At 35.8% G+C, this 23,350-nt stretch overlaps 1 protein-coding gene across 16 annotated transcripts in view; it reads left to right on the forward strand.

The window, feature by feature from the left end:
* CREM (cAMP responsive element modulator) overlaps nucleotides 1-23,350 on the forward strand; it is an 84,118-nt gene that overhangs the window by 37,479 nt on the left and 23,289 nt on the right. For 8 of the 16 annotated variants that reach the window (XM_069086505.1, XM_069086507.1, XM_069086504.1 and 5 more), the window contains 3 exons: nucleotides 1,144-1,290; nucleotides 12,707-12,804; nucleotides 12,960-13,102. The exons of 1 other annotated variant lie outside the window; for it this stretch is intronic. In XM_069086505.1, coding sequence (XP_068942606.1) covers nucleotides 1,144-1,290; nucleotides 12,707-12,804; nucleotides 12,960-13,102 — 388 coding nt within the window. Of the gene's footprint in view, nucleotides 1-1,143; nucleotides 1,291-12,706; nucleotides 12,805-12,959; nucleotides 13,103-23,350 lie in introns of those variants that run through there. 7 more of the 16 variants (XM_069086512.1, XM_069086509.1, XM_069086514.1 and 4 more) reach the window with 3 other exon arrangements.

Here is a 23,350-nt window from a genome sequence, read left to right on the forward strand (position 1 = left end):
GTGTCCAGTGTCAGATTCCATTGCCCTTTCCTGACACTGTTCTACTCCTTTATCAGTCTTGAGAAGTGTTGGAAATTACAAATATTCCCTGAAATAAGATCACAAAGTTTCCTGAAGTTCCATGGACATGGTGTCAGATCCCTGGTTTTCTATAACATCTTGAAGATTGTTGGACTAGGTCACTGCTCTACAAGAATTACGTGTCAAAGAGGTGAATGCGAAGTTACTCAGTAGCAGGGGAAGGGAGGCATAGCTTGTTGTTTCTTGGGTTATGTCTATCACTAAGATGAGAGTGGCCTAGAAGTCAAAGTTTGTTTCTTAATCTTATATTTTTGTGGAAGGAATCTTTGTGAAGAGATTCAATAATTGTAAATTTCCTTTAGCAATGTGCTTTTAGCTGATGGATATTTTTGTTGATAGTCCTTTGGCAGGTAGTGGAGGAGGTAGTTTTTCTTCTTAGCATGGTCTGAGCTTTGTGCAAGGCATTTGAATTAAATGGGGCTAAGAAGGGATGGGATGGAGGAAGGACCTCCTCTTCATGCATTAAAGACCCTCTGCAAGGACATGGGGTTCGTGGTATTACTTTTGGTGTTCATTAACTTGTGATTTTAATGTATAGATGTGGCAGTACTGAGTCTATGGGGTATTGTCCTATGATCAGAAGTACTTCAGTGTCATCAGCTTGAGATTTTAAGTATCATTTGTTCAAGTAAAATGGCTTCCCAAATTTAATTTTTGCTTAGCTTCCTCACTCTTAAAATATAACAGGTAAAAAGTAAGAATGAGAGTTTAATCATAGCATTGACCTTTCCTAAAGGAGACTTGGTTTCTGTAGTAGTGAGGTGGTTTAACTGCCTTAGAATCCTTTGCTGGAAACGTTCTTAGCCCACCTAAACATGGGAACTGAAAGTGAGGGTCATGGATTTTTTAAATATCTGTAATATCAGAGAACAACTGTTCTAGGCTAATAATAATTATCTCCTAATGGTAAATATAGTAACTTGTTTGTCATTCCTTGATAGCTAAAAAAAAGAAAAAAATAAACTAGCCTTAGTAGTGAATAGTGCCTATTTTTTGGCAATTGTTATTGTTGTTTTGTTTTTATTGTGACATTTTTATAATACTGAATGATCATTTTTGCAGGTTTCTGTAGCTGGATCAGGCACCGGAAGAGGTTCGCCAGCTGTAACTCTAGTGCAATTGCCTTCAGGTCAAACTGTACATGTCCAGGGAGTGATTCAGACACCACAGCCATCGGTTATCCAGTCACCACAAATACAAACTGTTCAGGTTAGCTTTCTTTCTGGATGACTTTGAGCTTTCTTAGACTCCAAAAAAAATATTGCCTAAGTTTTTATTGTCTTCTCTGTAGAGCTGTTCTGATTCAAATCTTTTCTTAGATGTTACAGAGGAATTTCTGTGATATTTATGAAGTATCATGCTTTGGTAGTTTAGAGCACCGATTTAGGAATTGGGGTCTGTTCTTAAGACAATTTGCAAAATGATACCATATGAAGCAACTAAGTGGAACAGTGGCTAGAACTCTAGATTTAGAGTCAAGAAGACCTAAGTTCAAATGCAGCCTCAGATGCTTGCTAGCTATTTGAACCCAGGGCAGGTCACTTAACTATGCCTCAGTTTCCTCATTTGTAAAAGTGGATATAAGACCACCTAGTTCTCAGGGTTGTTGTGAGGATCAAATGAGATAATATTTGTAAAGCTCTTGAAAACCTTAAAGCTTTATAAAAATGCTAGCTGTTATAAAATTAGCTAACTTGTTTCTCTCTAGGGAAAAAAATCAGACTTGTAAATTAATCAGTGGAACATATTTTGAGAATCCCTCATGAAATACATTTGGTAGATATATTGGGATGATGGTATTAAGATGGTGGTGGTTTTTAGAAGTGTCATGTTACAAGGAGACAACTGATTTTGAAATCAGAATTTATATTCTTCAGAAAAGTGATACTTCAGTTCAGTTTGATGCTATATAGTCTTGAGTTTTTGCTCTCTTAAAAACACTTGGATTTCTTTATAATTTTACAGTTTTAATCTCGTGATACTCTCAAACGTTTAGTCAAGCAGATCTTAAATCATTAATAATCTCTTGTGGCTAAAATTTCATATTGTTTATGATGTTAATTCCAGAAAGGATTAGGAATGCATATTCAGGTGTATTATTTGTGTATTTGGTTTACTCATTTTCTTTTCCTTTTGGGGAATAATTTTTTCTGCTTCTTCAACTGGCATTGACAATAAGAAGGAATCATAACTTGACATTTTTTATTCATGTCCATTCTTGAAAGCTTGGATCCAGCGTATGAGGAATATTTTTAAAAATTTATCTTTTTTTACATTACTTTTATTTCCAAACATATCCCTTCTCATCCAGTGAGCCATCTCTTCAACAGCACAATATTCCAAATTGTAGGTATCAGCCTTTAAAACTTTAAAGTTTACTACCTTTACACATTGTGCATCTTTTCTTATGCTATTCAGATTGTTTAAGATTGGCCCAAACATATGCTCTGTATGTTAGTAGATGATTTACAGGAAAATTTTAAGATTTTCTTGACTCCTAAAGCTAGAGTTTTGATGAGGAAATATCTCTGTTATCCTCTTTAAATTCTTAACTTGATAGGCATGTTGTTCTTTGTCCCTAGTTTTTAATAGGTTTATTTATAGTTTTAAGTTGAAGGAAGGCATAAAGCCTTGGATATACTTGGTATTAGGTCATACTGAGCAAATGAATGAATTTTCCTTGTATAAAGGTAAATGCATAGAGCTTTTTAAAGAAAATAACTGGATTTATTATTTCATCAAAATAAGGCAACTCCCTTGGGGTGGCCAGGTGGCTCAGCAAGTAAGAGCACCGGCCCCAGGATTGGGATGACCTGGGGATCGAATACGGGCTCAGATACTTAACACCCACCCAGAAATAACTGGCTGTGTAACCTTGAGCAAGTTACTTAACCCCAATTGCTTAAAAAAAATAAAATAAGGCAACACCCAAGATAGAAGCTACCTCTACTGATAGAACTCAGCACCTCCCCTGTAACTTTGTCTTATGTGGTCCATTCTTAATCAAGTCATGTGACTTGACTATGGTCACAAAACTAATATATATCAGATATAGGCCTTGAACCCAGTTCTTCCGCAGTCCAAGGTCAGCCTTCATCTCACTGTTATATTGCCTTAAAATTTTTACTAAGATCAAGGGAAATTTTCTGTTTATATATGTATTTGTTTATATGCATGTATGTTATGTGTGTGTGTGTGTGTGTGTGTGTGTGTGTGTGTGTGTTCTGGTTACATAATTAGCCGTTTTTCAGAATAAGTTATTTTTATGCCTTTTGTTGCCTTTTTTTTTTTTACATTATAGTCATTTTTGGAAATACCCTTTCTTCACAATTAAACTTTCTTATGTCAAAGAAAAACAATCAAAAGAAACATAATAAAATAATTGCTTCTGAGAGCGTGTATAATATTCTGCCTTAGTAGTTTGCTGTCTCTCTGCCAAGAGGAAGAGTGGCATTTTTCATTATTTGCTCTTCAGCATACTGGTTTTTTAATTGTTAGAAGTTTTTTTTTTTTTTTTAAGTTTTTTTTCATTTAAATTGTTTGTCAGTATTTTGTTATGGTCTCTCCTGATTTTACTTTGTTGGTTTATATAAACCTTCCCATATTTCCCTGAATTTTTCATAGTTGTCATTTCTTACTGCATAATAATATTTCATTACATTCATAAATGAGTTTTTATGACAATTCCCTAATTGATGAGGATTTATTTTTTCCTAGTTCATTGCTATAACAAAAAGTTGAAGGTATGACTATTTTGATATAGTATTAGATATCAGACTTTTGTTTCTGTCTTTGACCTCCCTAGTGAACATTGTAATTATTTTTTTTATATCATCTCAAATTCATAATCTAAAATGGTTTAACAGATAATAGCTCTACAAGTAGTACTTTTTTTTGTGCCTATATTTCTTCAGTCACTTCAGCATTGATTCTTTCCCCCTTTTTTGGTCATCTTATCCAGTTTGCAAGTTATGGAGAGTTTTAATTTGCATTTAAAAGTATTTGAAGTATGTTTTTCTTGTTACCATTTATAGTTTGCATTTTTTCTTTTGAAAATTATTCATATGCTTGGACCTCTAATCTATTGGCAAATGACTCTTGGTATTACATTCATGTCAGTTCACTATGTATCTTGAATATCAGATGTCAATTATGTTAATTTTTTTCCCCACTCAGCATTTTCCCTTTTTATTCTGTCTTCATTCTTATTTTTTGTAATCAAAATTATTTTCCATGTCTTTAATTTTTAAAAAAATTAAATATTTTATTTTATCCCAATTACATGCAAAGATAAATTTTAGCATTCATATTTTTAAAGTTTTGAGCTCTAAATTCTATCCCCCTCTCTGTTTTCCCTCTCCCTTCCCTGAGGTGGCAATCTGATATAGGTTATATACGTGCAATCATATAAAACATTTTCATATTAGTCATTTTGTGTTAGAACACTGAGCAAAAAAAAGCAGGGGGGAATAGTATGCTTTGGTCTGTATTCAGACAACATCAGTTCTTATTCTGAAGGCAGATAGCATTTTTTCATCATGATTCCTATTGGCATTGTCTTGGATCATTGTGTTGCTGAGAATTGCCAAGTTATTCACAGTTCTTCATCATATAATAATGCTGTTTCTGTGTACAGTATTCTCTTGGTTTTGCTCACTTCACTTTGTATCAGTTCATACCATATCTTTTATGATTATTTCTAACCCACCCATCTATAGTTAAAGGATTACCCCTTAACTGTGGTTGTGAAAGGCATCTCCTTAAGTTCTCTAATTTTTTGTTGTGATATAGGCTTCTGTGTTCAGGGAGTATATCCATTTGATTCTTACTATATTGGTTTTTTTTTAATTTTTTATTTTTCAAATGCTTTATTAACTTCTGATTTACATCATTCATTTCCACCAAATTTTGAGTTAAAAAATTTCTCCCTGTTTTTTTCTTACCTACCACCGCAAAATAGCAGGGATATCACAGGATATCCCCTCCTCCAGTCTGTTCTTTCCCATATTTTCTCCCATACCCCTTTCAATATTTCCAGTAGGGCATAGTGGATCTCTATGCCCCAGTGCCAGTACATCTTATTTCCCAATTACATGTAAAATAGTATTAATAATAGTGTATATATACATATGTGTGTGTGTGTGTGTGTAGTTAAACATTTGCTTTTAAAATTTTGAATTAAAGATTCATTCCCTTCCTCCCTTGTCACCCACCCTTAATGGGAAGATAAGCAGTTCAGTATAAGGTTGTACATGTGTAGCTAATGCAAAACAATAACATAGTAGATATATTGTAAAAGACTGACTATCCCACCTCCCTCCTATTCCCTCCCTCCTATCCCACCTCCCACTTGTTCTATTCTCTACTTTCATCCAGTCCCTTTTCAAAAGTGGGTGCTTCGAACTTCCCTCCCCCCCAGCCTGCCCTCCCTTTCATCATTTCCCCCCCTTCCATCATCCACCCTCTGATCCCCTTCCCCCTTACTCTCCTATCGGGTGAAATACCCTGTTTAGTGTGTATTTCATTCCCTCCCCAAGCCAAATTCAATGAGAATAAGGTTGACCCATTCCCTTTTGCTTTCCTATTCTTCCCCTCCATTGCCTCTTCTATATGAGATAGTTTACCCCATTCTGTCTATCCCCATCTCCTCTCATTATATTCCTCTCTCCCCTCTTAATTTCACCTTTTAAGTATCATCCCTTCCTGTTAAATTGGTACTGTGCCCTCTATCTATGTATACCTGTAAACATATATACACATTTACATATATTTTCATATGCCCATATACCCTCATATATAAACATATTTCTATTCCCTTCAACTATTTTCATACTGACAAAAGTTTCGTCAGTTACAATGATTGTTTTTCCATGTAGGAATGTTAATAGTTCAACTTTGATAAGTTCCTTATGATTTCTTTTTCCTGTTTACCTTCTCATGCTTCTCTTGCTTCTTGTATCTGAATGTTAAATTTTCTATTCAACTCTGGTTTTTTCATCAAGAATACTTGAAAGTCCTCAATTCCACTGAATGACCATATTTTCCCTTGAAACATGATACTCAGTTTTGCTAGGTAGGTGATTCTTGGTTTTAATCCCAGCTCCTTTGACCTCCAGAATATCATATTCCAAGCCCTTCGATCCCTCAGTGTAGAAGTTGCCAGATCCTGGGTTATCCTGATTGTGTTTCCACAATATTAAAATTGTTTCTTCCTGGCTTCTTGTAATATTCTCTCTTTAGTCTGGGAATTCCAGCTATAATATTCCTAGGAGTTTTCTTTTTGGTATCTTTTTCAGGAAGTGATCGGTAGATTCTTTCAACCTCTGTCTCGCCCTCTGGTTCTAAAACCTCAGGGCAGTTTTCTTTGAGAACTTCCTGGAGGATGATTTCTAGGTTCTTATTTGATCATGGCTTTCAGGTAGTCCAGTAATTTTTAAATGATCTCTCCTGGATTTGTTTTCCAGGTCAGTGGTTTTTCCCATGAGATATTTCACATTGCCTTCTCTTCTTTCATTTGTTTGGATCTGTTTAACAGCATCTTGCTTCCTCATAAAGTCATTAGCTTCCATTTGCTCCAGTCTAAATCTGAAGCAATGATTCTCCTCATTGAGCTTTTGAGATTTTTTTTCCATCTGGCAAATTCAGCTTTTTAAGGCATTCTTCTCCTCATTGCCTTTTTGAGCCTCTTTTGCCATTTGAGTTAGTCTATTTTTTAAGGTGTTATTTTCCTCAATCAGTTTGTTGACTCTCATTTCGTAATTTTCTTGCATCATTCTCATTTCTCTTCCCAATTTTTCCTCCACTTCTCTTATCTGCTTCTTAAGGTCCTCTATGGCCTGTAATCAGCTCGTATTTTCCTTTGAAGCTTTTGGTGTAGGAGTTCTGACTTCACTGTCTTCCTCCTCTTCCATGCTTTGCTCCTTTTTGTCCCCAAAATAGAAGTCTAATGTTGGAATCTTCTGTTTGCTTTGTTTCCTTTTCCTGGTCATGTCGCCCCTCAGTCACTTGACCCCTGGGCTTTTTGCCACAGTAGGATTCTGCCACCAGACAGGGGAGCTTGTGTCCCAAACGCTGGGGTTTTCTCAGCTGCCGGAGGTATTAGATGAGTGCCCTTTCTGAAGGGTCTTCACACAGTCTGGCAAGCTGGACACACACTCCAAGACCTCCACCCTAGACGGCAATCCAGATCCAAGAAGGTTAAAGCAAGAGCGAACACCCCTCAGACTGGTTGCTTGGTCCCCCTATGCTCTGCAGGCCAGGAGCTGAAGCTGCCATGTGGTGCTGGCTGGCTGTGCTGGAGTCTCAGTGGCTTCTCGGGGGCAAAAGCCGATGCGCTTCCACTCACTGGGTCCCAAAGTCCAGACTGCACTGACATTTCACTTTGTCATTCGCATCTATGTGTTGATAAATCTGGAAACGGCCACAGCTGCTGCTGATCTGGAGTCCCTCTGGCTGGCTGCTGGTCAGGCCCACCCTGGGGCTAAAGCCTCGAGTGGGGCTGGTCTTGGCTTCCAGAGGGCTGTGCTGGCTACTTGCTGGCGGCCCGCCTGGCTGTCCTCAGCAGGAGGTTAGCTTCTCTGTGTTATTTTGTGGGTTCTGCAGCTCCAAAGTTTGTTCAGAGTCCCCTTTTTACATTAATTGGGGAAGGTGGAAGCTGGAGTGGCTGGGAGGTCATGCTTCTACTCTGCCAATTCTTTTACTATTTGTATGCTGATCTAAATCTAACTTCAGTTAAGCTTCTTTCCTATTTTCCTAGTAGTTCTTGCCATATAGGCAGTCCTGTTTTTGCTAATTTATGTTTTTAGGCTTGCTGTTTTCTATTTCTTTGGTTCTTCCTTTTTTCATTTGTCCCACTGATAGTTTTATGTGTTTTTAACCAGAGTTTTGGTTACTGTTGGTTGTTTTCTTTCTTTTTTTTTATTTTTTTAATTATTCTTTTTTTTTTTGTTTTACATCATTCGTTTCCGCCAGATTTTGAGTTACAAATTTTCTCCCCGTTTTTCCCCCACCCATCCCCCCAAAACAGCAGTCCCACAGGATATCCCCACCTCCAATCTGCTCTCTCCCATATTTTCTCCCACACCCGTTTCAACTTTTCCAGTGGATCTCTATGCCTCAGTGCCTGTATATCTTTTTTCTTAATTACATGTAAGATGGTATTAAAAATAGTATACACACACACACACGCACACACACACACATATATATATTTGAATATTTGATTTTAAAACTTTCAGTTCCAGATTCATTCCCTTCCCCCCCCCTGCCACCCACCCCCACTGGGGGGACAAGCAGTTCAGTATAGGTTGTACATGTGTGGCTAATGCAAAACAATAACATAGTAGATGTATTGTAAAAGACTGACTATTTTTCCCTCCCTCCTATCCCACCTCCCACTTGTTCTATTTTCTACTTTGATCCTGTCCCTTTTCAAAAGTGGGTGCTTCCAACTCCCCCCCCCAGCCTGCCCTCCCTTCCATCATCCCCCCTCACATCCCCTTCCCCCCCATTCTCCTGGAGGGTGAGATCCCCTATTTAGTGTGTATTTCCCTCCCTTCTCAAGCCAGATTCAATAGGAATAAGGTTGACCTATTCCCTTTTGCCTTCCTATTCTTCCCCTCCATTGTAACCATTTTCCCTTGCCTCTTCTGTATGAGATAGTTTGCCCTACTCTGTCTCTCCCCATCTCCTCCCATTATATTCCTCTCACCTCTTAATTTCACCTTTTAAGTATCATCCCTTCCTGTTAAATTTGTCCCGTGCCCTCTATGTATACCTGTAAACATATATATATATATATATACATATATACACATTCACATATGTATTCATATGCCCGCATACCCTCATATAAAGACATATCTCATGGGAAAAACCACTGACCTGGAAAATAGATCCAGGAGAGATAATTTAAAAATTATTGGACTGCCTGAGAGCCATGACCAAAGTAAGAGCCTGGAAAGCATCCTCCAGGAAGTCCTCAAAGAAAACTGCCCTGATGTTTTAGAACGAGAGGGCAAAATAGAGGTTGAAAGAATCCACCGATCACCTCCTGAAAAAGATCCCAAAAAGAAAACTCCTAGGAATATTATAGCCAGGTTCCAGAATTCCCAGATTAAGGAGAGAATATTACAAGCATCCAGGAAGAAACAATTTGAATATTGTGGAAACACAATCAGGATAACCCAGGATCTGGCAGCCTCTACACTGAGGGATCGAAGGGCCTGGAATGTGATATTCCGGAGGTCAAGGGAGCTGGGATTAAAACCAAGAGTCACCTACCCAGCAAAACTGAGTATCATGTTTCAGGGGAAAATATGGTCATTCAGTGGAATAGAGGACTTTCAAGCATTCTTGCTGAAAAAACCAGAGTTGAATAGAAAATTTGACATTCAGATACAAGAAGCAAGAGAAGCATGAGAAGGTAAACAGGGAAAAGAAATCATAAGGAACTTATCAAAGTTGAACTATTTTTTTGTTTGAGGCAATCGGGGTTGAGTGGCTTGTTCGGGGTTGCATGGCCAGCTGTTGTTTCTGGGTGTGGTGCTGAGTCTCTGGGCCCGGATTTGATCCGGGTCATCCCGGCACTGGAGCCGGTGCTCTTGCTCGCTGAGCCACCTGGCCAAAGTTGAACTATTAACATTCCTACATGGAAAAACAATAATTGTAACCTATGAAACTTTTCTCAGTAGTTGAAGGGGTTGTTTTCTTTCTTACAATCTTTATTCTACGTTGTGGATTTAAGTTGTTGTAATAATAATTTCTCTGAGATTCTGAGTCATTTCCAAGTCTGGGTGTACAGTAGGAAGAAATAGTTAAGTTTGATCCCTTAAAAGTTTTCATTTGTAGGCTGTCCTAGATTAATCTGCTTTCCTTTTCAGAATTTAAAGATTTGTGACTGGTGCCTACTAACTTTTGGCTATTAATATGTATTAGGGAGTTACTGGCAGATTCTGATGCTCCATCAGAGATGCTGGAATAACAGAAGCTTTTTAAGCTAAAACATTTTTTGAAACTTTACAGCATGATAAAGAAGTGTTTCTCTAGATGCCATTTATCCCCTCATTTTTATCTTGTGAATATACTTCTTTTGCTCTCTTGAGTTTTAGGACAAAGTTGATTAGATAGTTATAACCACTCCCAATATAGAGACATTGAGAAATATGGATTATATTAGAAATATGAATTATTTCTTAATTTCGGCAGTATATTTGAATTATACTACCTTATCTTGATAGGAACCAGTGAATAATTATGAGCTCCCTTTTCATGGCAGAATATTATAAATGTTTCTGGAAGCATACAGTGACCATGTATGTGGGTATATATATATATGTATAAATGTATGTTTATACACACATATACACATGTGCTATCCTGAGAAACTCTTGTACTTGGTACTACACTATCTGCTGGAAAATAAAATTTTCATCAGTCAGACTATATTAAAGTACATTACCAAGTTTTTTCTATGTACCCATCCATGTACATATACCTGCATAAATTACTGATACTTTGGTTAATCAGGGTTTTTTTTATCCATATGGTTTCAGGTTTAGTGCATTATATCTGTTATTATTGCACTGAATTTACCATTGTGATTGATATTAATAAATACTCACATTTCTATCATTGTCAGTATATTGTAAGCTCCTTAGGGCAGGGAATTTGTGACTTTTTTGTCTTTGAATTCCTATTACCTAACCATATACTTTGAGTACACTAGGAGCTTATGAATGGTTTAATTGAATTAATTAGTGAATTTAGGTTAATAATATTTTACAGATGTTCTCATTTAATTATCAGAATGGTCCCCCTATCAAGAGTTTTCTATAATTCATATGGTTCATTGTTAAAAGTGATTAAGAGATAATGTTGTTTTAGAAATGGAAATTTAAAATTTTCCCAGGTTTCCTTTAGATTTGTTATTGTATTTAATGTCATTAGACCTTAGAAGTAAAACAATCCCTACTCTTCTTGTTAAAGAAGAGGTAAGCAAATTTTTATGTTCCACATTTTTGAGGCTTCCCAGTTTTATACTGGAATCTCATTTGGAAGGAATCTTAGAGAATATGTACACCAACTTATTTTATGAAGAAGTTACAGTTTTTTAATGAACATAGGATTTTTCAAATACGTTCAGCTAATTAGAGACATTGAATCCTTCCATATTTCCTCCTGTTTGTCTTTTGTTTCACTGGCCTTTCTCTTCCATACTGTCAGTGTGGATAATGTCTTTATGCCCAGACCAGATTGTATAGGTCTCTGAATACCACTCAATGTTTCTAATCTTAACCTTCACTGGTATATAGCACAGGTCTTTTGTTTAGCCAAAATGGTCTGTTTGCTGCCCTTAAAGAATGCCATGAAAACCCCTACCTCCTATGTTTCTTCAAAATATTCCCTTCAATACCAAATGCCGCCTCACCCCCACTCTTTTCTCCACTTATTTAAATCCTATGAAACCTTCAAAGAGTACTTGGGAGTAAACAGTGCAACATGACAGCCAAACAAACTTTGATCCTCTGCTGAGCTAAGAAGGGCATAGTGTCCACAATAAGGGAAACAATATTTCCATTGTATTCCTCTTTCCTGGCCAGACCCCCTCTAGCTATTGTGGCACTTAAACATTTTAGGAACGACACAAACTAGAGTATATCCAGAGGAGGGTGACTAGATGATGAAATGGCAAGAGAATATTCCATATGAAGATCACAAGAAGGACCTGGATAATGTATAGTAGGACAAGAGAAGACTTAAGGGTGCCATGATAGTTTCCTTTAAAGATTTTATTTTCAAATTTTCTTTTTTTTAATTAGAAATTCCACAATAAACATGAATATTTTCATATAGAACAGAAAAAAAGAATAGTATATGAAATGTGGGTTTTTATTACATGTAAATTGCTTCTTTTAAAAAGAGTATATTAAAATTTAACACTTTTGAACCAATACCGTCTTGCTTATCTGTGTTTCTTTCTGGACTTCTTTCTGCTCTCTTCTTTCTTTTTTATGTTATATTGACATTCTTTTAAAAATTTTCATCATGAGACCTACCTATTTCTTTCCACAATTATTCCCCTTTTCTTTTTTTTTTTTTTTTTAAGCAATTGGGGTTAAGTAACTTGCTCAAGGTGATTTCTGGGTGTGGTGCTGAGTATCTGAGCCCAGATTTGATCCAGGTCATCCCGACACTGAAGCCGGTGCTCTTACTCGCTGAGCCACCTGGCCGCCCCAATTATTCCCCTTTTCAAAAAATCCTTTCCTTCTTAACAAAAATTAAGAACAGTTAAGCTAAACAAATTCATACCTGAGTAATATCTAACAACTTAATTCTCATTCTGTTGGCTTTCCCTCAAATCTGTAGTGTTTGTCTTCTGTGCTATTTATCTGGCACATAATTATATATACTGCTCTCCTGTCTTAAGTATTTCATGTGTTTCTTTATTTTCTCTAGCTAGATTATAAGTTCCCTGAGGGCTTGGACTATGTGTATTTATTTGTATCTGCCACAATACATAATGTAGTGTCTTATATATAGTATTCAGTAAATATTTATTGGTTGAATGGATTAATTAGAAGGCCTTTTATTTTATGATGAATGTTTAGAAACTCTTGTATTCTAGGTAGCAACAATTGCAGAGACAGATGAGTCTGCAGAAGCAGAGGGTGTAATTGATTCTCATAAACGTAGAGAAATCCTTTCAAGAAGACCTTCATATCGGTGAGTTTGTTAAAATTTCCATTCTAATGTAATTGTTGTATAATATTGCATAATTAGCCATCAAAACCTTAATTTTAAGCTTTTAGTTTCATTTCTTAAAAGCATGTTTTAGAGAAGTTAAAGTGATCACTTATACTTTGCAAATTGTGTTTTAGGAAAATACTGAATGAACTTTCATCTGATGTGCCTGGTGTTCCCAAGATTGAAGAAGAAAAATCTGAGGAAGAAGGAACACCACCTAACATCGCTACCATGGCAGTGCCGACTAGCATATATCAGACTAGCACGGGGCAATACAGTATGTATACTAAGATACAATATAATATAATTTTATTTTTAAGTCCTCTGTAGTTATATTAAAGAAGTAAATGCTACACTGAATTAAAAAGTTTTGCTTTTCAGCATGATTTTAGTTTTTAATACATCAATTATTCTCACCTCTATGTATTACAGAATTTTAAAAATGGATGTTAAATAAAGTGAGATTTGTATTGAAAGCCATTTGCACATTGAAAAATTCTGCTTTTTTAATAATCAAAATAAAAGAATTAAAAAGAAAAGAATTGGGTAATAGTGTATACTGCAAGGCTTTTGCCCTTTTCAAAGATATATTTTCATTCATTTCTGCTGAGAATTTTTTATTGTTTCTGGTTATTTTACTGTAACGTATATGTTAAAGTTGAAAGCAAATGAATAGAGCTAAAGTCTGTACTTTACTGTTGTTAACTTAATGTGAAAAAGACCTATCATTTATTAATATGAAAAGATAATATTTGTATTTTTTAAAATAATGTTTTCAAGTATATTTCCACTTCCATTCCTCTTTTTGTTCATTTATATGTAGTTCTGCCAAAATGAACATGGGAAAAATATTTAGCTTTTAAAACCACGGTAATAGGGCAGACAATTTAACTGAAATCATTAAACTCATATGTACCTAACTCTTATACATGTTAATATATTGTAAATATTTATGTTCCTTGCTGTAATTAAGGCATTAGTTGTTACCCCCAATAAAGAGCAAGTTTGTTGTGTAAATACTTTTGTAAAAGAGGATCTCTGTTGCAGGTACTGGAGTATATTTATAATTTAATATTCTCTTAGTAAAATCTGGAACTAAATTTTGAATGTCCCCTTTCCAAAACCCTTCCAAGATTGAACATCTAGGATGAAAAATCTTATTATTATATTCACAGACTTTAATCTGAGCAAGTAGGAAATCACCTTTGAGATCTAGAAAGACTTTGTCAGTTTAATGTGCTTTAGGCTATTTTTCTGTTTGTGCTGATAGTTTTACACTAAGCCATCTACACAATTTGCTTTGCCCCTTTGGTGACAGGTATTGTGTATTTATAATACAACCGGTATTGGATGAGAATTGGAAGAACTGAGTTTTAGTGTGGCTCTGTCACTATCTGGCTCTGTGACCTTGAACAAGTCACTTAATCTAAGGGAGATTACTATGTTGGTACCAAACGTAGACTTCGTTGCTAAAATCAGATACTTTTGAAAAAAAAAAGTACATAAGTGTACACAGAAAAAGAAGATTGTTTATATACTGCACTCAGTTTTTACACAAACTAGATTTAGGGAAAAAGTGACTTTCATGTCAATATAATAATGCTTGCTATTCTACTTCACAACATTATTTATCATAAGGTTAAAAAGATAATTTGTGTGAAAGTGCTATGGGAAAACAGAAAGGAAACATATAAATGAAAAGTATTGCTAGTAACATAGGGCTTTTTTTTTTAAATGTAGGGATAGCATCAGTAGAGTCTCATACACATTTTGCTTCTGCCCAAAGAAGGATATGTCTTCAGAGCAGTTTTAGATCCAGCACTGTGTGCAGCCAGTGGTCATGCATTAAACTGGATTGGATGTAGTGTAAAGGGGTAATAGCATGTCTTCCACTTGAGACAGTTGTATAAGGGCTTCTTTTTTTAGTTCTGTAAATCTTCATTTCTTTGTTTTAAGAAAGATCTAACATCTTACAGTTTTCTGTATTTGAAAATACTACCATCTAGTAGGCTAGAGTTAGAATAATTGGTTTCTAGTTTGTCTCTAATATCATATTATTAATCATTTAAAACACCATATCTTCATTTTGTGGATTCAGTCTCTTGAGTATTCTTAATTCAGCAGTGTGATTAGAAAGGTGTACTTTATCTCCCTAAGTCCATATCCCTGAACAGATCACTATTACTAGTTAGTAAAATATAATCTGCAGAAAAAACCTTCTAAATTCATTTTACTTTTGTCTAGAAGATAAATATATGTTTTTATATTAATTGTAATGCTTACTTTAAAGCATAATTTCATAGGTAATAACACGCTTGTTTCGAAGTCTATACTCATGCATGGTTAAATAGTGTTAATTGCTAGTGTCAACAGAAGTCAAGGCGGGGAATTTGTCTCCACTATAACAGTCAGACAATTTCCATCTAGATGTACTTCTTGAGGGCTTTTTGGAATCTTTTGTGGCAAAAACATGTCGTTTTTGTTTCTTTAACTTTCATCCCTAATTTCTACTACTCTTCCTATCATGTTTATTTTATAAATTAAAAGCAGAACTTAATCCGTCATTGGTATTTGAAGGTTTGATTAATTATAGAAAGCATAAAGTACTAATAAAAAAGTTGAAGGCATTAAACCTTTTATTAATACACTCCAAATAGATGATGGTCATCAACATATACTGGAATGTGCACCTACATATAAATAGAGCTTCTGTGAATAGAATCTGAAAGTTAGTTGTTTGCTATAGATTTGCTGTACTTTTGTTTTACCCTGTTGGAAAAAATGAGAAATGAGTCTTCATGTATTTCAGCATAGTCTTATTGATGATTTTGTTGTATGACAGTTGCCATTTTTGTACAAGTGGAGTTATTTTATCTCAGGAGAAACCATTTGAAGGAATTACATAAATGTTTTCTATTTTAGTCTTAGAAATATAAATACATTAGTTATTGACATATTATACATTCCATGAAGAAATCTCCCTTTAAAATTTTTACTACATAATGAGAATTTCTCCCAAAAATACAGTAATGGAAACTTATTGTTAATTTAGCATAATGTTGAAATATTAATAAAGTTACTTACTATGTAAAAGTTTCCTTTTAAGACTATGAATTTTCCTATTAAATATAAGGTCTTTTTACTTGATGGTATAGACTTACTGATTATTTTCCTACTCCAGGTTCCAGAATATCAGTTATCCCCTACTCCAAACATATTTTCTGATCATTTTTCTTGCCTTCAAATCTGTTTGTTCCTATTGCATTGGAAATTTTGCTAATATCTGATTTTATTATTTCAGCCTTTGTGAACTTATGTTTCAAAAGTAAGTGAATCAGTCTAAAAAAAAAAGACTTGCAATACTGATAAGAGGGATTAATAGTCCTTAAGATTTCAGAGTTGTTGGGAGAGTCATAGGTCTCTGCTGAGTCTATTCTTTATGAAAGGAATTTGGCTTACACCAATGGAGTCCAAGTTTCTTTTCTTTTTCTGCTTTTTTTTGGGAGGGCAGTTGGGGTTAAGTGACTTGCCCAAGGTCACACAGCTAGTTTTTGTGTTAAGTGTCTCAGGCCGGATCTGAACCCAGGTCCTCCTGACTCCAGTGCTGGTGCTCTATTCACTGTGCCACCTAGCCGCCCCTGGAGTCCAAGTTTCAATTCAACTGAGATAAGGGATAAAAGAGCTTTTAAACCTAAAGTACTATATAAAATGTCAACTATTATTATTAAGTGAGCATAGTTTCATTTACTACAGTTGTTGACTTTAGTGTTTTGTGCCTTTGACTTTGGAATCATACACATAGAATATATTTTCAGAGATATAAACCAAAAATCTTAATGTACATTGTAAAAAAATATTTTTATCAGGAATTATCTGATATATTCCACAAATCTTACTTTGTGTGACTCTTCCTACTGAATCTACTCTTTATTTCCATGTTGTGGGTTTGTTGCGAAACTCTTCATTCCCAGCTCTGCCACTGAATTTTTTGACCTTGGGCAGATCATGGGTAAAATACAATAGAAATGCCTACCTTAATTATCCCAAATTTACCCATGTTTATATAAATGTCACCTGTGTGATACTTGCTTCTCTTTTTTCTTTAGCCTCCCTTTGGCTGTTGTATTTTTTAAGGCACATATGTTCTATAGCTCTTCTTTTGGTTTTTCTATGGAAATTTAAAACTGAGGATTTGTTGTGAGAATTATGCTATTCTTTTCAAATATCTTATAAGATATTTGAATAATAAGATTCTTGCCAGAGTCATCCTTAATAGGCTGGTCCTTCACTCGAAAGATGGTCATCCACCTGAGAGCCAGTGTGGCTTCAGAAAGGGCTGAGGAACAGTTGATATGGTGTTTGCTGCTCAACAACTCCAGGAAAAATGCCAGGAGCAGAACAGAGGGCTGTGCACAGTGTTTATAGATCTGACCAAGGCCTTTGATACTGTTAGTCATGAGGGCTTTTGGAAAATTACTTCAAAATTTGGTTGCCCAGAGAAGTTCATCATCATTCATCAGTTTCATGATGGTATGCTTGGCTGGGTTCTAGATAATAGACAGTGCTCTTGTGCCTTCCCCGTCACCAATGGAGTGAGACAAGACTGTGTGCTTGCTCTCATGCTTTTTAACATGATGTTTTCAGCCATGTTGTGCTTTCAATGTCAGCTACTGCACTGATAGTTAATTCTTCCATTTGAAAAGGCTACAAGCCAAGAACAAAGTGGAAGGAATGTTGGTGCATGATTTTCTGTTTGCAGATGATTGTGCACTCAGTGCAGCCCCTGAAGCTGAGATGCAACAAAGTATGGATCAGTTCTCGGGTGACCACCAAGAAAACACAGATGCTCTATCAGCCACCACCACACCATCCATATGTGGAACTACTGGTTACAGCAAATAGAGAAGTTTTGAATGCTGTGGATGAGTTCCCTTATCTTGGTAGTGTACTTTCCAGGGAAGTACACATTGATAATGAGGCTGACACACGAATTGCCAAAACAAGCTCAGTGTTTGGGAGGCTCTGAAGGAAAGCATGAGAGAGAAAAGGTATTAGACTGACTGCCAGACTGAAGGTCTATGGAGCTGCTGTGCTGACCTCATTATTGTATGCCTCTGGACAGTCTACCAGCGCCATGCCAGGAAACTGGATTGCTTTGAATTGTCTTAGGAAGGTTCTGAAGATCATCTGGCAGGATAAGGTAGCACACAGTGAGGTCCTTAATCAAAGTTAACTGCCAAGCATTCGGACTCTGCTTCAGAGATCACAACTCTGATGGGCTAGCCACACTATTCAAATGCAAAACATATGCTTGCTAAAAAGCCTGTTTTATGGAGAACTCACACTGGGTAAGCATTCACATGGTGGTCAGAGGAAGTGATACAAGGACACTCTCAAGGTCTCACTCAAGAGCTTTGGAATTCATTGTGTGACATGGGATACACTGGCACAGGACCACTCAGCATGGTGTACCCACATCAGACAAAGTGCTGTGCTCTGTGAGCAAAGCACAATTGAAACAGCTCAGAGGAAATGTAGGATGCACAAATTTGGAGAATCCACCCCAAATGTTCACACAGACTGTTTGTGCCCAATCTGAGGTAGAACATTCTGAGCTCAATAACAACAAACAAAAAAGGGTTGGCTAGGTGGCGCAGTGCATAGAGCACCAACTCTGGAGTCAGGAGGACCTGAGTTCAAATTCGACCTCAGACACTTAACATTAGCCATGTGACCTTGGGCAAGTCACTTAACTCCAATTGCCCTGCCCTCCGCCCTCCAAAAAGCAAAAAGAAAACAAAAAAAAAAAGCCAAACATTCCGAGCTCATATAGGTCTGATTAGCCATAGTCGGAGACATTAGAACTTGACTTTAGCATAATAATGTCATTTTGGTCCTCTTCTGGATTGAAGGACAACAACATTTTATCAATGAAGATACATTGTTGTTGTCTGTTACCTGTTTTACCACAACCTATATAGTTAGGGTCAGGAATGAATTTTACTTGCACATGTATATGTATATACATCATACATACACGTATGTATGATGTATATACATATAGATAGATCTGCTTTGCTTAAAACAACAAGAGTACTGTGATAAAGGCTCTGGGGATATAAAAGATTCAGGTAAGCTCCTGGAAGGCAGGAGCTCCAGCTTATGGTTGAGTAGAGGGATAAAAACAAAGCTACAACGAGAAACAAGTGCACTCAAGGATGGATTGTGATTGGTGAGGATTAGAGAAGACTTCACTTGGCTGATAAGGAGATGGTTTATGAATTGACCTTTTAAAGATGGACAGAAATTAAACAATTGGACAAAGGGAAAGTAGAACGTTCCAGGTATTGAGCATGAGCAAAGAATTCTAGTTTGGATAGCACTTGGTCAGTACAGAGAGCAGAGAATAATAATATTCGGTTATAGCATAGAATACATCAAAAGGGCTAACATGAGATAAGGTGGGAAATGTGAGGGTGGTCCAAGTTTGTGGAATATCTTGAAGGTGAAGTGAATTAATTTGAATTTCCTTCAGGCAGTAGGAAGCCAGTGAAGATATGTTCAGAGATAGAAGTTTCTGAAGCAAGCTTTGGGAAGATTAGACTGTATAAAGGATAAATTGGAGGTGGTAGAGAGAAGAGAAACAGGAAGATTTATTAAGAGGATATTGAAATAATCCAAGTTGGTGGTACTTGGCATAAGGGGTGAATGTTAGGTATGTCTCTGTCAGAATTGCCTGGATTTGGTAACTGATTGGATATTAGAAGTGAGAGAGGGAAAAAGAATCTAAGGTAATATGGAATGGAATGTAGAAGTGAATTATGACAAATAGTGAAGTCAGTATGCAAATTAATATGTTGGGATCTAGCATATATTTGACGAAGTCATAGAGCAAACCATTAATCTCTCCAGGTTGATGCCTTATTGGGTTTATATTATAGTTCTGCTATTACCTGTGTGAAGTAAGCAACTTACATTCTCTAGGCCTTAATTTACTCATTCCTGAATTCAGGATTCTTATCTTTTTTAGTATCATGGACCCCATTTTCATTTTAAATTCATAATTGGAGGAAGTGCTAAATTTTCTGTTACCAGTTAGTGAAAATAAAGGTGTGATATATAGTTTTTCCTGTTCCAAATCCATACCCATCCCCTTAAATCTATCCACAGACCTCTTTGGTAAGAGGGTAAGAGAGGTCTAGATGAACTCTGAAATCCATTTCAGCTCCAGATCCTATAATGCTATAAACTTTCTTCCCTAACCATTCTTCCTACCACCCCTCACAGACCCTCTCTTTGACTTATTCTTACCTTTATCTTCATATGTTGTTGATTATGCAGTGCTTTTAATTTTTCATAGAAGTGTGTCTAGGTAATTGTTGAGTATATTGGAACTTTTTCAGGTTATGGAAATTGCCTGTTCCTCTAGAAAACTAGCTTTTAGGTTATGATTTTTTAGGGTTTCAATGTAGTTCTACCACTACTGTCATCAAAAGCATATATTAAATGCCAGATTGCACTTGCTAGGTGCTACAGGACATGGAGTTGGGTGGAATCATCAATAGTTCTGTCCCCTATAAGAGGACACTGAGGTTTCTAAAAGTTAACTGACTTACCTAAGGTAATAACAGTAATAAGTAGTAGACTCATGTCTTCTGACTCCTTGCTCATTGGTTTTTCCATTATTCCATGCTATCTTACCTGAGTGCTAAGTGTTATGCAGACAACTATGTCCTACCTGGCAGAGATTTTTGTTCAGTCATTTTGGTTGTCTTGACTCTTTGTAACCCTATTTGGGGCTTTCTTGGCAAAGACATTAGAGAAGTTTGCCATTTCCTTCTCCAGGTCATTTTTACAAGTGAGAAATTGAGGCAAAAAAGGGTTAAGTAACTTGCCCAGGGTGACACAGTTAGTAAATGTCTGAGGCCCAGATTTGAACTCAGGAAGATGAGTCTTCCTGACTCCAAACCTGGCACTGTATCCACGTCACCACCTAGCTCCTTCCTGCCCCCCCATGCTCACCCCCGCCAAGATACAGTGACACTAATATATTGATCACACAGATCTCTATTTTGTATTCATTCTGCAGTCACCTATAGAGAATGAAAAGGTAAAGTTATTGATATAATTGGTAGGGGTCAAGAAGTTCAGGTTCAGCCAGATTGAACTGAGGGTTACTGGGTTTAGAGAAGCCACTAACTTTTGTTCAGATGTGGTGGTGCTAATTTTGTTTTCCTTTGACACTTTAAGTGTAGAGGATGGTGAGAGTAGAGGTAACTAGTTCTGTGGGGCTAGAGGGTTGATGCTGTAAAATATTCTTAAGTACTCTTTTATTCCAAGGTGAAAAAAAAAGTGAATATTAATTATTTGTGCAGAGAGAGAGAGCTATCAACTTTTTTTCTTTCAACAGTATTTTAGAGATATTCCAGAAATAGCTTGAATACCCTTCTCTAACTTTGTTTTCTGGCCTGTTGGAGCTCTTTGATAGGACAGATAAGCATCTAGAAAAAGGATAACCATTGGGCATTTAGTTATTGAAAACATTTTTTGGCAAAATTCTTTATCCAAGGCTGTTAACAAACAGACAGCATAGGATTGTGGAAAGAATATTATTGCATTTGGAATTAGGAGAGCTGACTTCTAGTCTCATCTTTAAAAAGAAGTTATTTTACTTATAGACTTAAGTTTCTTCAGCTGCAAAATCAAGGTGTTATACATGATGATCTTCTTAGTACTTTCTAGTTTTTAAAGGTTTCTTGTTATCTGTAGTATTATTAGACACTACCATGATGAAGGAAGAAATAGCAGTTAATAAGGAGACTCAAGAAAGATCTAAATTTTAATAGTTGTGAGATTTTTTGGGGGGGGTTTTCATATAACCTTTGGAAGTTTTAGTTTTCTCATTTTTAAAAAGAGTCCTTTTGAGTTTAAAACTTTTGTGATCTATGACATATGACAGTGTCTTGGAGAAGAATGCTTGTGATATTGACAAGTTCAAATTTTACAGCAGGCACAATTTCACATGCTTTAGAAATTTCAGTTAGATTTTATAATACAGTAAGGTGTTAAACCAACCACTCTTCTCTCTACTACCTTGTAATTATTAAATGAGACAAAACAGTTTGGAAATAAAAGAATATGGATATATTTTTAATTTGGAGGTCCTAAAATTAGAGAACTCATGTATAATGACTTAATTTTTACTATGGAGACGAGCAGTTATTTTTAGAAAATGAATTATGCTTTTGTTTAAACTGCTACTGCAAAAGTCATGTTCAGCCTTTAAAAAGCATGTCTTTTGCCTTTAAAAACAAGTATTTTAGGAAAACACTGACTATGCCTTTTTATTTTTATTTATTTATTTTTTTGTTGTTGCTCCTTTTTTATTTGAAAAACTATTTAGATTTTAATTAATAAAAAAGTCAGAATAGTCACATCAGTATGAGAAAGATTGTGAGGGTTCCTAACTAAATTATTCCATTTGATACATATGAAATTTTGCAGAACAAACACTCTTGAGAGTGGGCCCGGTTTCATTTGTCTTTGTATCCCTGATAATGGGCACAATGGTGGGTATACACTGAGTACTTAATGCTTGTTGAATTAACTGAATGAGTTATCATGGAGAGTTAACTGACTGTGCCTTTTTATTAATGTGAAATTGGAAACACATTTTTTACCCATAGTTATTAATGACCATTAATCAAAGTAGAACTTAAGCAAGTGATCTGCTAACACATTAGAAGTGTGTTAACAATATTTATGGCACATGAATTTGTTATTAACCTTTCTCTGCTCCTGTTAATAAACAGTGCTAGCCATGCTCTCCTTGAATTATTTGCCTAATAAATTTTCTCATAATATTAAAAAATCAACACATTATTTCCCAACTTTCTTAGACATTTGAAAAATACAGATGTATTTTACGTAAAAGCTAAAATTTCAAACTTTGAAAAGTTTCCTAGGATTTGTTATGATACTAAAATGAATACAATCTTTGGCTTATTGGTTAATGGAGTATTATTTTAAACATATCAAAGAATTTATATTAGAGTATCTGGGGCCATGGGTACCCTGAGGAGGACCTTTAATATTGAATTTGGGGAGAAATATTACAGTTGTTCAGGCATTGCCTTTATCACCCCCCCCCTTTCACTAGCTTAATAATTATTCAGCATATCTATTTTATATATTGAATTTTCTTTATTTCCTGAATTGCATGCTAATGGTATGGTCATGTTTGTTATTTACTGTTAAGTACCACTTTGTAGTATTGTCGCATTCATCCTTCTGGTTCTTTACATTTCTTTGAAATTGGGAGAGTAAATCTCTGTTTCATTGTAGATCACACATCAGTTGTTGAGAGTTTTTGTATTTGTACAGTCTTCAGTAGTTGCCATGCAGTAGGGGCTATCTTGGCAAAGGAAGTTGAAATAAATTGGAAGACAGGTCATTGAAATCACAGATTGGGTATTTGAAAAGTTTGTTTGGAATATTAAAAGTTAAATTATAAACCTTCATAGAC

The sequence above is a fragment of the Petaurus breviceps genome, unplaced genomic scaffold (assembly GCF_028583685.1).
Source record: "Petaurus breviceps papuanus isolate PSGF00001 unplaced genomic scaffold, PetGlider_PUasm1.0 178, whole genome shotgun sequence".
Lineage (NCBI taxonomy): Eukaryota > Metazoa > Chordata > Mammalia > Diprotodontia > Petauridae > Petaurus > Petaurus breviceps.